General features: G+C 41.7%; 5 protein-coding genes across 5 annotated transcripts; 4 read left to right on the forward strand and 1 right to left on the reverse strand.

The window, feature by feature from the left end:
• The first annotated feature begins 1,256 nt into the window (after window positions 1-1,256).
• LOC135436180 (solute carrier family 22 member 13) lies at window positions 1,257-3,791 on the forward strand. The gene is made up of 4 exons (XM_064693688.1): window positions 1,257-2,030; window positions 2,517-3,023; window positions 3,085-3,228; window positions 3,292-3,791. The coding sequence occupies exons 1-4, from the start codon at window positions 1,331-1,333 to the stop codon at window positions 3,696-3,698; spliced, it is 1,758 nt and encodes a 585-aa protein (XP_064549758.1). The 5' UTR covers window positions 1,257-1,330; the 3' UTR covers window positions 3,699-3,791.
• Window positions 3,781-6,729, reverse strand: LOC135433160 (putative fatty acyl-CoA reductase CG5065). The gene is made up of 8 exons (XM_064689133.1): window positions 6,681-6,729; window positions 6,395-6,619; window positions 6,252-6,319; window positions 6,081-6,176; window positions 4,879-5,333; window positions 4,537-4,814; window positions 4,254-4,464; window positions 3,781-3,899 (listed from the first exon to the last, which is right to left on the reverse strand). Exons 1-8 carry the CDS (start codon window positions 6,727-6,729, stop codon window positions 3,833-3,835), a joined length of 1,449 nt encoding a protein of 482 aa, XP_064545203.1. The 3' UTR covers window positions 3,781-3,832.
• Window positions 6,730-8,661: 1,932 nt separating this feature from the next.
• LOC135433167 (solute carrier family 22 member 3) lies at window positions 8,662-10,460 on the forward strand. Its single transcript, XM_064689147.1, has 3 exons — window positions 8,662-9,316; window positions 9,384-10,034; window positions 10,099-10,460. Exons 1-3 carry the CDS (start codon window positions 8,662-8,664, stop codon window positions 10,458-10,460), a joined length of 1,668 nt encoding a protein of 555 aa, XP_064545217.1.
• Window positions 10,461-11,199: 739 nt separating this feature from the next.
• Xport-A (exit protein of rhodopsin and TRP A) lies at window positions 11,200-11,723 on the forward strand. The gene is made up of 2 exons (XM_064697087.1): window positions 11,200-11,508; window positions 11,584-11,723. Exons 1-2 carry the CDS (start codon window positions 11,289-11,291, stop codon window positions 11,721-11,723), a joined length of 360 nt encoding a protein of 119 aa, XP_064553157.1. The 5' UTR covers window positions 11,200-11,288.
• Xport-B (exit protein of rhodopsin and TRP B) lies at window positions 11,683-12,177 on the forward strand. The gene is made up of 2 exons (XM_064697100.1): window positions 11,683-11,812; window positions 11,874-12,177. The coding sequence occupies exons 1-2, from the start codon at window positions 11,763-11,765 to the stop codon at window positions 12,175-12,177; spliced, it is 354 nt and encodes a 117-aa protein (XP_064553170.1). The 5' UTR covers window positions 11,683-11,762.
• The last annotated feature ends 571 nt before the right edge of the window (window positions 12,178-12,748 follow it).

Consider the following 12,748-nt stretch of genomic DNA (forward strand, 5'->3'; position numbering starts at 1 on the left):
ATCTTGCTTGTCTTTGGCAAATATATAAGCCAGATAAACACAATAAAGCTGACTGATAATCAATAATCAGAAATGCGATAAAGCCGTTTTATATGTCATTTCTCTTTGTAAATTGATAAGCCGATTAAAGAAATAAAATCAAAGAAGAATACATAAAGAATATATGAGGTAGAAATTCTTAAGTTTTTTTAAATTGTGGTAGATCCAGATAAATATTAAGAAACAAACCAAGCAACTAAAGAAAACAATAAATACACAGGAAACAAAACGCAAATAAAAAGACGCCGAAAATTAAATACCCTTGCAGACATATGGCACTTGTGCCACATTTTTCAATGCATACAAATTAATTTTTTTAATTCCAAGCAATTGTTGCCAATATATCTGATATTATAATTCTCCCATGCTATCAAGATATTCCTTAAAATTTGTAAGCATAGTTAACTTAAAGCTGCATAGTTTCTTTAAAATATCTTGAAAAAACAGTTTAAAATTTTGAATATAAGAGCTTGATTTTCATATAATAGGTGAATTCTTTAATATGTGTAGTGGTACGATCAGGCCGAGCCCAAATGAACCACAAAAGGACAAAACTCTTTATTGTTTTCTCAAGAATGTGTTTTAAATCGAAAACTATGTTGCATAGCAATAGAGAGAGAGAGAGAGAGAGAAGACAGACATACGGACATAGCTTCATCGCCTCGGCTGTTGATAATAATTAAATATATATGTATGATTAATTGAATATACCCTCTACACGAGTATAAAAACTATTTTATGTAGTGTTAAATTGTTCAACTAATTGTGTTAATTAAATTTGTAGGCTTACGAAAGTTTAAGATATACACTAGAGTCTTTTTCTTTTATATTGGCAGGTTGATCAATTATTTATTTGCTTTAAAAATTGTTTATATTGCATATTAAATCAGTGCCCACAAATTTGTACGCTTGACTTTGCCCAAAAGGCAATTCCCTCGCTCAAATTTCAAACCACAGGCATTCGATGAATTTTGCATGATATTCAATGCCGTCAGTCGTGCGTCGTCCGTCGTCCGACGTGGAAAGTCAACTGATTTTAGCTGTAACCGCTTTCAATTGATTTCAATTGAGTGGCGATTGGAAGGCGGTGAGTGTGCATCGAATGGGGCAAACAAATGTTTTTAGAGTATATCGTATGTTAATATTTATCCATAAATAAAATAAATAAATGAACACAATGTGCCACGCACAGCAACTGATGGAAATTGTCGCCGATTCGATTTGTCATTCACAGAGTTTCATCCGGACGTGGCTAAAGCGAAAAATGTGCCTCTAGGTCGGTGTTTGGAAAATGGTAAATCAGGCGTCCGCAATTCGGGCAGTCGGCGCTCATTCGCCCTTGTCCAGCCCCCAGCTATCGCATAGACACATCTCACATGTCCGCCCCAAAGATGGGGGTGGGGGAATAGCCGCAGCAGCAGCTCCACCAGTTCCTGGCAGCGACATCATTGGCGATGTGGTGGGCAACTTTGGCATCTGGCAGCTGCGCACCATACTCATCATCTTCCTCTGCAAAATACCCGCCGCTTGGTTCATGGCCTGCATCATCTTCACAGCGCCCGAGCTGTATCCGGGCACAGAGTTCGTCTGCGACACCAGCTATCTGAGCAGCTCGAGCTCCAATTACAGCGTCTCGGATAACCAGTGCTATGTGCTGGACGAGAGCTCGGGCAGTCGCAGCGAATGTGAGCAGTTCAGCTATGTCTCCAGCCTTGATTCGCTCATCATGCAATTTAATCTGGTCTGTCTGCGAGACATTTTCATTGCCTGGACCCAGTATTGGCATCTGTTTGGCGTGCTGGTTGGCGGCGTCGTGGGCACCAAGATGATGCTGGGCATAAGTCCGCGCAGCACCTACTGTGTGGGCGCCGTGGCTCAAATCCTGTGTGGTGTTGTCACAGGCTATGCGCGGGACTTCAGCCTGCACTGCGCCTTCCGCTGCCTCTCGGCCGTGTGCTGCGCCATTATGTTTACCGCTGGACAGGCCATATGTAAGTAGAGTCCATCCAACTATACAACTTAATGAATTCCTTCAGTTTGTAAAAAATAGCATCTTAAAAATACACTTCAACGAAATCACAAAATGTCCTTTTGTGAACAGCAAATCTGAAATCTTACCCCTGATCTTACCCTTTCTTGCACAAAGTTTATTTATATATGCCTTTAGTTTCCTCTAAATCTCGTTCTTTTAATAGTTTATTGGGAATTTCGACTCGAATTTCCCTTTCAAATAAAGTACTCAGCATTAACTTAACTAATTGTCCCAAATGTTTCTTACAAATATCCCTTCAAATTTGACTTTCATCCTCCGAGACTTGCGAATTTCCATTTAAGTAAGGTTTCGAATTAAGCTGGATCTTTTTTTGATTTCTTGTGAATTTCTCTGCGTATTCTCTTTAGAGATCTTCAATTTCACAGAATATTGAGAATGAACCGGTCTCCATATCTTTTAATAAGCTTTCTTTACGTTCCTTCAGTTACGGACATCACAGCTGGCATGCATCGCATTGGCGCCATTATACTCTACGATACGTTCTGGTCCATTGGCGTCATCCTGCTGCCAACACTCTCGTCCTTCTTCAACAGCTGGTCGCTCATCTATGTGGGCATCACATTTCCCACTGTGATGCTTATTGTTCTCTTGTACTGGACACCAGATTCGCCGCGCTGGCTACTCCGCCACGCAGTGGATCGCCATTCCATTACGAATGTGGAGGAGATAGTGCGTGAGGGAGCCGCTATTAATGATCGTTGCTTCAAAATACCGCCCGATTTTCGACAGCAGCTGGAACAGCTCAGCGAGAAGCTGAAGGCAGCGCCTGCACCCGCACCCTGGACGCAGCTCTGGCAGGGCAAACGGGCCAAGACGCACATGGTCGCTGCCCACCTGGCATTGGCGTTCTACGTCATCAATTTCATGGGCATGCTTTTGAATATCAGATCTTTTGGCCGAGACTATCTGGTGCCCAATACCATAGCCATGGGTGAGATATGCTCGATCTCTGGCTGAGTCCATGGATATTTACTAAAGAGTTTGTCCTGCAGGTTTCTCTGAGATTATTGGCTGCTTCCTGGCGCTGCATTTCACACTGAAGCACAACAAGTGGAAATGGCAATGCGCTGGTACCTTCAATATACTCGCCGGCATGCTGGGCTGCATGGGTTGGCTCTTCACGGGCGCCGACTCCAGTGAGTGCTCCAGAAAAGACCCCATCCCCCATATCAAAAGCTAATGTTTGTTCTGCACTTTAGTGGATGCTGATCTGAAGGTCTCGCTGTGGATGATAATTGCCACCATACCCAAGGCGGGTGTGTCCTGTGCCCAGTCCATGCTTTTGGCCTGCATGAATGAGCTGGTGCCGGCGAATAAAAAGCAGCTCTTCGTCTTCTCCGTGGTCACCTGGGCACGTGTGTGGCTGCTCTCCGCACCGTTCTTCAATGTACTCAAAAAAATCGATACGGCACTCTCGCTGACCTCTTACTCGGTCTTCAGCATTTTGGGTGGCATCTGCACCTGCCTGCTCCTGACGCCACGCACCACCACAGCGCCTGTGGTGCCTCAACTGGAGCAGCAGCAGCAGCAGGACAAGAAGGAGCAATCGCCGCTAAATGCGCCCGTTTGGACCATCGAATCGGATGTGCATAACACGCGCTTATAAAAATCGAATTAAGAACTACTTAAATTCCATATATTATCTATACATTATATATATTTTTAGTTAATAAAACTCAATTCTCTGTGATTAGTTAAAGCCAAGCAATTTATTATTGATGATTGATGCGACAAACAGGTCTATAATAGCACATAGACCAACAGCATATAGAAGCACAGATGCGCAAAAATCCAGAACCAATAGATTCTACAAATATTCAAAGAAAGATTTTAATCATAGATTTGCGTGCCAACCGCTGATTGACTGACTGATTGATTGAAGATCAACGCACAGCCCAAACCGTAAGAGTTAGCAAGCTGCATTTTTCCAGGAGTTTGTCTTTTGAGATTTACTTTAATTTTATTTAAGAAATTTCACCCAAAAAGGTGAAAATTTGATAGAAAATAGTTGTACCAAATTATTTGTTTCTAAGCCGAACCACTTCAAACTCTTTTTCAAAGACTTAACTAACAATTAAATGTTTAACCAATTTAAAAATGGAAATTCTGATTTGCCCTGACAAAGCCGCTTAATACTGGCAAGCAATTCATTGAAACTTACCTGGTCACCTGCATTTTATTCGCGTCGACTGTAAACTTTTCGCGATGTAAATATTTATTAATGCCTATCATATGACGTCTGACATAATCATCATAGTTGAGCTCTTCCAGATTCCAGTAGAGCATGGGGAATGTGCCGTTGTCAATTAAATGCTTAAAATAAAGCCGGCTGCGATTTTTAAAGATCCACTCATTCAGCGAAAAGAAACTGCCTGAGAATTAAAAAAAGAAAATATACATTAGAACTATCTATAAACTAAGACGTAGGTGCGTGGAGTATCTACCCGCCAGACAGGCCTGTCGAAATTTTTTGGCAATGGGCGTGACAAAGCGCTGCTTGGAGCCCAGCAACAAGGTACGCACATCCATAAATAAAGCGGGCACAAAATGCAGCATCCACACGGCGAGCTCATGCCTCAGGGCGCCACGACGATACTTGAAGTTGGGAAACATAATCATACGTTTGGTGGGATATATGCGTGCCCATTTCATGGTCAGATCACCCAATCTTTGCCAGCTAATGGGATTCGTTACGCCCGATGTGGCATTGCAAATGCTGATGCTGCAAGTGAAGAAACTCTGTCTAGAGTCGAAAGATCTTAGGAAGCTTTCCTCTGTCCACTTACCTGCCCAGCTCTGCCTTGTGCACCATCATGATCATCGCATTGACCACAAAGTCCACTGGGATAATATCACAGATCAGATCCTTATCCCCCAAAATGCTGCTAATGCCGCCCTTGCCGATTTCCATCATAATGCCACTGATCGCCTGTATATTATCGATCCAGCCAGGATATGGCTCCCTATAGGCAGCCGTCACAATCGAGGGACGCACTATGACAATGGGTATTAGGTGCCTGTAGGAGTTCACAATCTGCTCGGCTATGGACTTGGTAAATGTGTAGGTGTTCACATGTGGACCCTTTATATAGTCGGCCAGGCGATTCAGATATTCCTCGGGTATTTTCCTGGTGCAGCTCAGAAATTGCTGCCAATCCACGGGCGGCAGTGTGGGATAAATGCACTCATCCACATATTTGCGACCGGGATTGCAATAGGCAGTGGAAACGTAGAGGAAACGCTGTAAAATATGAGTGTTGTATTGATTAAAAATAAATCATATAACATTATATATAGATACAAATTAGATTAGTAGAAGACAAGAATATTAACAGAAAATTAAACTTAAACATTGTATACTTTTTATATTTTTTCAATCCGATTCAAGCCAATACTTCTTACATCTATTATTAGTTTTCCAGCACTGATTTTGTATGTTTTCTAACACTACTTTGAAAGCTTCTTAAAGCTTAAAGAAGTTTATAGTTTCACCGAAAGTTCATTAGATTAAAATAGATAAAAATATAAATTAAGTGCGGCATAATTTGTAAAATATAAAAATATTGCTCGCTTCATTTATTACCAATTCTACGTTTAATTTTTGAAGACTTCTGTTGAAGTATATGAAAGCCTCAGGCTTAGCTCCTTGGTGAAGTTGCTGCTCTTTCGAGCGGAGGTATTTCATATTGCGAATCTATTTTCATTTCACAACATAGTAATAATCATTTGTCACAAAGTACCGTAAAGCTCTTGAAGTACATGAAAGCTTTTGGTTTAAAACTCAATTGTTTTAATATTATTTGTTACTAAGCTGTTAGCTGTTAGCACTTACAATTGGAAGCCGACTTCTTAAGGAATCCGTTAAAATAATCAAATTGTGTCTTGAAGGTAGTAATGTAACTTAAGGCTATTAAAGTATATAGAAGCCTCAATTGCTTTAAAATTATTGACTTCTAGAGAAATCCGTAGGAATAAATTAAAGACTTACCCTTAGTTCCCTCATATCCCTGCACATCTCCAGCAAATTGAAGGTGGCCACGGAATTGACGCGTGCTGCCACATTGAGGCACTCGTTGAAGCGCACCTGTAAACAATCATTATCTAAATACCTATATATGTATATATGTATAAACTGGAACTGTATAAAACTGGAACTTACCGTCGCGGCGCTGTGAAAAATAATGTTAACCTGCGCGCACAGCTCGCCTCTGTTCCGTTCGTTCAAACCTGTTGGTATTGAAAAAAAAAGCATAAGCTTTTATGTTGTTTTTCAATATTTTCACTCTCCGACTTGTCGCTTACCAAAGTTATCATCCTCAATGTTGCCCGCAAAATACGAGATTTTCTGAAGACGTTCGGGATATTCGGTACGCAAACGCTGGAATATGCCATTTTGTAGGAAATTCTGGAAACGCTGCTCAGGCGAGACACCAGCCTTGGCTCTGATGAGCATGTAGATGCGTTTAATTTGTGGAAAACTCCAGAGCAGCTTCTCCAGCAGAGCTTTGCCAACGAAACCAGTGGCGCCTATCGAGTAAAAGTGCATATAGAAAATATATATAAAAAAAATTAGTTATTCAAGACTTGCCTGTAATGAAGACGACTGCATCTTTATAGATATCCAACTGGGCTTCCATTATATCTAGCTGCAGCACGTTGTGGCCACTGTCGTGGCATGAATGCAACTGTTTGCAGGCGCTTTTCTCTCAGCTTGCAACTGCAACGTCGTTTACTTAACTTTACTAATTGTTGTTGCAATGAAAGTGAAAAGACTTCAACAACAACGAAAACAACAGAAGACTCTTGAAAATCCTATAAAAACAAGTTTTTCGCAACTCTTGAATGAAGCTTGGACTTGAATTGGCTTTAACTTTCCGACGTAAACAATTGTCACGTAACACCTTGGCGGGAACTTACATCAGTTTACTTAAATAGGCCAAAAGGTCACTGGGTGGTCGCGACCCTAAGCTTGTCTTAACCTAACCCTAAGCTTAACTTAACTCTCTCGCTTTATCTAATCTAACCTAACCTAAGGCTACCTATGCTAGCCTTACCTAACCCTACTTAAAAAAACCTAACCTTACTTTTATCTTACATAACCTTTAATACTCTAAGCTCAGCCAAGTTACCCCAACGTAACCTCAATAGTATGTTATATCATATTTTGCCTTTAGATTCCTTAATAAAACTTAAATCTTTGAGAATGAGAGCGATCGAAAAACTCTTGGAAATAACAAAAAATACCATAATCTATCATTTTTAAAGAAAAATATATTATCTGGTTTAACAAAAAAAATTTCTATCTTTCTAAGAACTTAACTAATATTTATTATTTTTATTTTAGTATCTACGAGTGTATTCAATTTTGGTGTAATATTTATAAATAAAGTTTCCTATAACGAAATAACAGAAATTTGATATTCTTATGGATCGAACTGAAATTTGTTTTATCTTTTCAATTACATAATATAGGCTCAAATCATACAGAGATTTTTTAGATAGACCCACATGAAACCCCATTGGTTCTAGTTGATTGTAAATCCGCTAGGTGGCGTTGTAAGAAACTGAAGGTTGGAGTCTCGGCTAAAAGAGCTTTAAGCATGGCTGAAAACTCTCGCCGTTTCTACTATGAGGTTTTCCAAAGATTGTAGGCTCTATCACTTTCCTGCTCCTATGAATAGATAAAATATTACGGTGACCCAATATATACCAGGTAATAACTGCCTTTTATAAAACTATCTTAAAGACTAACAAGTTTTTTGGCTGGCCAATAATCGTATTTATAAATATATCTAACTGTACATATATATCTATATATGCGGTAAATCAACAGATATTACCTAAGAAACTGATTCGTTAGATCTTTAAATGAAAGTAAGAGAAGCTTTTTAATAAATAACAGATTAAATCGATTAGATTAGAGAAGCATCCCACAAATAAAATCACATTTTGAGAGTTTCTCAAGTGAAAGCCTTGAGAAGTATTTTAATTTAAAAATACATTAATATTGATAATACAAATATTGAGAATATAACTAAGATAAGCCAATAAGAAAGAAAAGTCCTTAAATAACTGAGGGCCTAGACGGATAGTCCTTCTTCTCCTTCTATTGAGTAAACCGAGAGCATAAACTTTAGTAAATTTTGAATAGGAATTATTTGCTGAGATCATTACCAAATCCTTAAACATTACAAATAGATTAAATAAAGAATTATTTTCAAAAATAATGTTTACCAAACACAAAGGACGTCACGCGAAATGATTCACAGTGTCTGGCAAAAGTTTGTGTCTATAGTATTATAGCCCTAATGGAAAACCATTCCTATTGACATAATCGTTTAGGAGCATTCGCTATTTGCAATGGGCGAACAATTGAAGACACCTGAATTTAATTTCAGTGACAATTTGATTAGCGACGATATCGTTGACTAGCACCAACTGTGGCCACTGCTCCGCAATTGTCCAGACGCTCAGCTGGCTGCGCCAAGCGCTAGCGCAGTCGCAGTTATGCTGGAGGTTTGAAACCCACCAGACGTGGCTACTGGATTATATATGTACGCAGCTGAAGCATGAACGGGAGGAAAGCGCACACGCCCGAGACACATGCCCCGATAAGCCCGAATGTGGAGCAGGATGTGGCACCAACTCCAACAACTGGGGACGGGAAGGATATCATCGGGCAGTTGCTGGGCGACTTTGGCATCTGGCAGCTGCGCTCTGTGCTGATCATATTTCTGTGCAAGCTACCCGCTGCCTGGTTCATGGCCCTAATCATTTTCACGGCGCCGGAACTGTATCCGAATGAGGAGTATTGGTGTGACACGAGCGTCTATGGCGGCATGGAGAACACCAGCGTCTCGGCGGATCAGTGCTATGTGCTGGTCGCCTATGGTGAGGCCAACTTTGCCATGCGTCAGTGCCAGCAATTCAACTATGCCCACGGCTTTCGCTCGCTCATCATGGAATTCGACTTGGTCTGCCTGTGTGATATCTTTGTGGCCTGGTCGCAGTATTGGCATCTGTTCGGCATGTTTGTCGGCGGCGTTGTGGCCACCCGGCTGATGCGTGTGCTCAGTCCACGTCGGGTCTACATAGCCGGCATTTGGGGCCTGCTCGGCTGCGGCACAGCCACCGGGCTGGTCAACGATTTCAGTTTGCACTGCTCCTTTCGCTGCCTGTCCGCGATCTGCTGCTGCTTCATGATGACAGCCGGGCAGGTTATATGTGGGTACAGACACAGCTTGAAGCCCAAATCAGGCTCTTTAGCAACCTCCATTCTTCTCCTTTCCAGTTAGCGACATTACGGCGGGCAAGTGGCGGCAGGGCGTGCTGCTGCTCTATGACAGCTTCTGGTCCATTGGCGTCATCCTGCTGCCCGCCATTGCTGCATTTGCTCACAGCTGGCGACAGATCTATGTGGGCATTACCTCGCTGCCATTTGCCATTGTGCTACTGCTGCCCTGGCTGCCGGACTCGCCGCGCTGGCTGCTGCAGCATGCGGAGCCAACGGCTGCCGTCGAGCATGTCCAGCAGCTGCTGCAGCACGCGGCACGCATCAACGAACGCCGCCACCGGCTGACCAGGGATCTCGGTCAGCAGCTGGAGCTGCTAAGCGAGCGGCTGCGCACTCAGCCCGCACCCGTACGCTGGCTGGAGCTCTGGCATGGCCATCCGCAGGCCAAGCTACATATGCTGGCCACGCACATGGCACTGGCCACGTTTCTGATCAGCCACATGGGTCTGCTGCTGAATATACGCTCCTTTGGCCGTGACTACTTGACGCCCAATACCATGGTCATAGGTCTATCGGAGCTGCTTGGCTGCCTGCTGGCCGTCTACTTGTGCCTGAGGCACAACTCCCGCAAGTGGCAGTGGGCGGGTGGCTTCTGCATTGTGGGCGGGGCCATTGGCTGTCTGTGCTGGTTCTTCAATGATGTGCAGAGTGGGTTTTTAAATATACAAATATTTACGCAACTTAAGCATGACTAATCCTCTGCAGCTTTCAGTGCCCGAAGTCTATGAGATTATCCTGTGGATGTTCTTTGCCGCCCTGCCCAAGGCGGGCGTATCCTGCGCCCAGTCCATGCTCATCGCCTGCATGGGTGAATCTCTGCCGCCGGAGAAACGTGGCCCCTTTGCCTTCTCGGTGGTCACCTGGGCGCGTGTCTGGCTGCTCTCTGCCTCGTTTCTCACGTTGCTCAAGCAGCTCAACATTGCCCTCTCTCTGTCCACTTTCTGTGTGCTGGTTATTCTGGGCGGCATTTGCACTTGCTGCCTGAGCACGCCCCTCAAGGCAAGGCAGGAGCCGGAGCAGGAGCAGGAGCAGCAGCAGCACAAGGAAGCTGACTGCTACAGCACGCATTTGTAATATGTGATAGTTAGAAAATTGTACTGAGTAATAGTTAAATATTATCCCTAGAATTACTTAGCTTAGCTTAGCTAGGAATAAATTTGTGATTATCTATAAACCTTGACTGACGAGTTGTCTAAATGAACTGGGTGGGTCCCAAAGTAGCGAGGACCTGAGTTTGAATCCCAGGCATGGTAAATGGATATGGCGTTAACTTTTAGGTTAGGTTAACTTTGAACACAAGTTTTTACAGTATAGCATTTAAATTAGTTATATAAAATAGTAAACTAAAAGAGTCTCAGGCTAAGAACCTCTCTTAAAATTCCTTTCTAAATTCACATATTAATTGCAAATAATAATGTGTAGGAATATTCCTCTGCCTTTACCTCAAAGAATTTTCAAATGTTTATGAATCTAATCAAAGAGTGCGAATTAAATTAGATGATATTGATATTATAATCAAATATATCTATACATATGTATACCATACATGTTCAGAACTTTGTTAACACACCCGGCAAGCCCGGCCCTCGTACATTCCCCCCGCCCTGTGCTGACACCAAAATAATAGGCATAGATATTTTAAGCGCATTGCTCTACTGACAGTCTTTTTGTGCCCGTAAATTCACCTGATTTTCCCTGCCCCCCACAAAAAGAACTAGTGACAATTGCAAATCGATAAAAACGAAACCATAAAATTGCCAAGACTCCCAGCAGAGGGCCACAAAATGTGGCGACTTGTCATTGTTGGAGCAGCTTTGGTGTCGTTGGGACGTGGCCAACAGACGTCGTATACAAGGATAATCAGACCACGAGCAACTGCTGTTTGTGTTCCATTTGGATGCAATGAAATCCAAGAAATCTGCCTTTGCCAATACATCAACAGGCTACGGTAAGCACAAGCAGAGCGGACACGGCAAAGGTCACGGTCACGGACACGGCGGCCACAAGGACAAGGCGGAGGACAAAAGCAAGGGTAACAAGGATCAACAGCTGCATGAGCACAAGGATGAGCAAGACCAGGATCTGAATTCCGGCTTTGGGGATTATCTGCGCACGCCGGAGGGTCTGTAAATGCCCAAAAAAAAACATAAATTCAAAGTATGCCTATTTATTTGATCCTTTTTCTCGCTTCTCTCAGCATTTGAGATGATGAAACTCTTTGTCTTCGCAAACACCGTAATGTTAATTGTGACCATGGCCTGGCCGAATATTAGGGAACAGTTCTATATGCTAAATCAATGGTGGGAAAGCTTTGGTGAACAGCAACAGCAACAATAGAACTAGAGAAAAACTTGAGTAAAAATTTGAGAGAACAAAATGGTGGGCCCATTTATGCAGGGCATGCTACTTATAGGCATCATCTACTGGTACAGCTAAACTATATATATTATTGTGTAAATATTTCTTATGGCATTTCCTACTCACTAGGTATTCCAAGAGCATGATGTCCATGATTAATGATTATTATCGCAGCGAATTTCAAAGTAAGCTCCAAGCGGGCGGCAATGCAAAGCAAGCCGCAGAGACGCCTCTGAATGTCGATAACTTTATGGATTATGTGCGTGAGCTGGAAACTAAGGAGCAGCCAGAACAACAGGCAGTACAAAAAGTTTCAGAAAATGCCATCAAACCATCAGCAGGCAACTCCCATCAGCTTCTGTACTTCCTTAACATCACAGGCGCCCATGCCTCGCCTGATTTTTGTAGCGCTGCAGACAGCTCCATAAGCTAGCTTACAACTAAGACATATAGCATTTTTTTTTTTTAAATTATCTGATATCATACTATGTACTATTATAGTACGTTCTTACGTGCTAAATGGATTTAATATATTATAATATATTTGCTTAATCATATTGTATATGATTTTCTTAAAATACAACAATCGTTTATGCTGAAAAATTTTCGAGCGTTTTTATTCAAGTATTGTAGCAGAATATATATTTCAAAAATTTCTCAACATTATATGAACTTTTCAGCTTACTAAAATACTATATTTACGATTTTTGCCTTTTGTTTTCTTTTTTTCATTTCAATTGGTCAGTTTTTTTTTTAAATCGTTAGCAATTGCAAGTTTTATATAAAATTTATAATTACTTTCACTTGCTTTCAGTTTTTAGCGTCTATATAGAAGTCATTACTTGCTTTATTTTTTGTGTGGGAAAATATAGTGTGTTTGTATAGATATGATAGATAGTGTTAAGTTGTACGGTGCAAGTTCTTTGTTTTAGTTAAATTTCTACTTTTCTTAGAAATGTTTGCTCAGGTATTCAATTCTATTATGGCACAAATATTTAGATTTA

The sequence above is a fragment of the Drosophila montana genome, unplaced genomic scaffold (assembly GCF_035044405.1).
Source record: "Drosophila montana isolate Dmon_TW-CO22-7 unplaced genomic scaffold, ASM3504440v1 contig_1505_1, whole genome shotgun sequence".
Taxonomy (NCBI): Eukaryota; Metazoa; Arthropoda; class Insecta; order Diptera; family Drosophilidae; genus Drosophila; species Drosophila montana.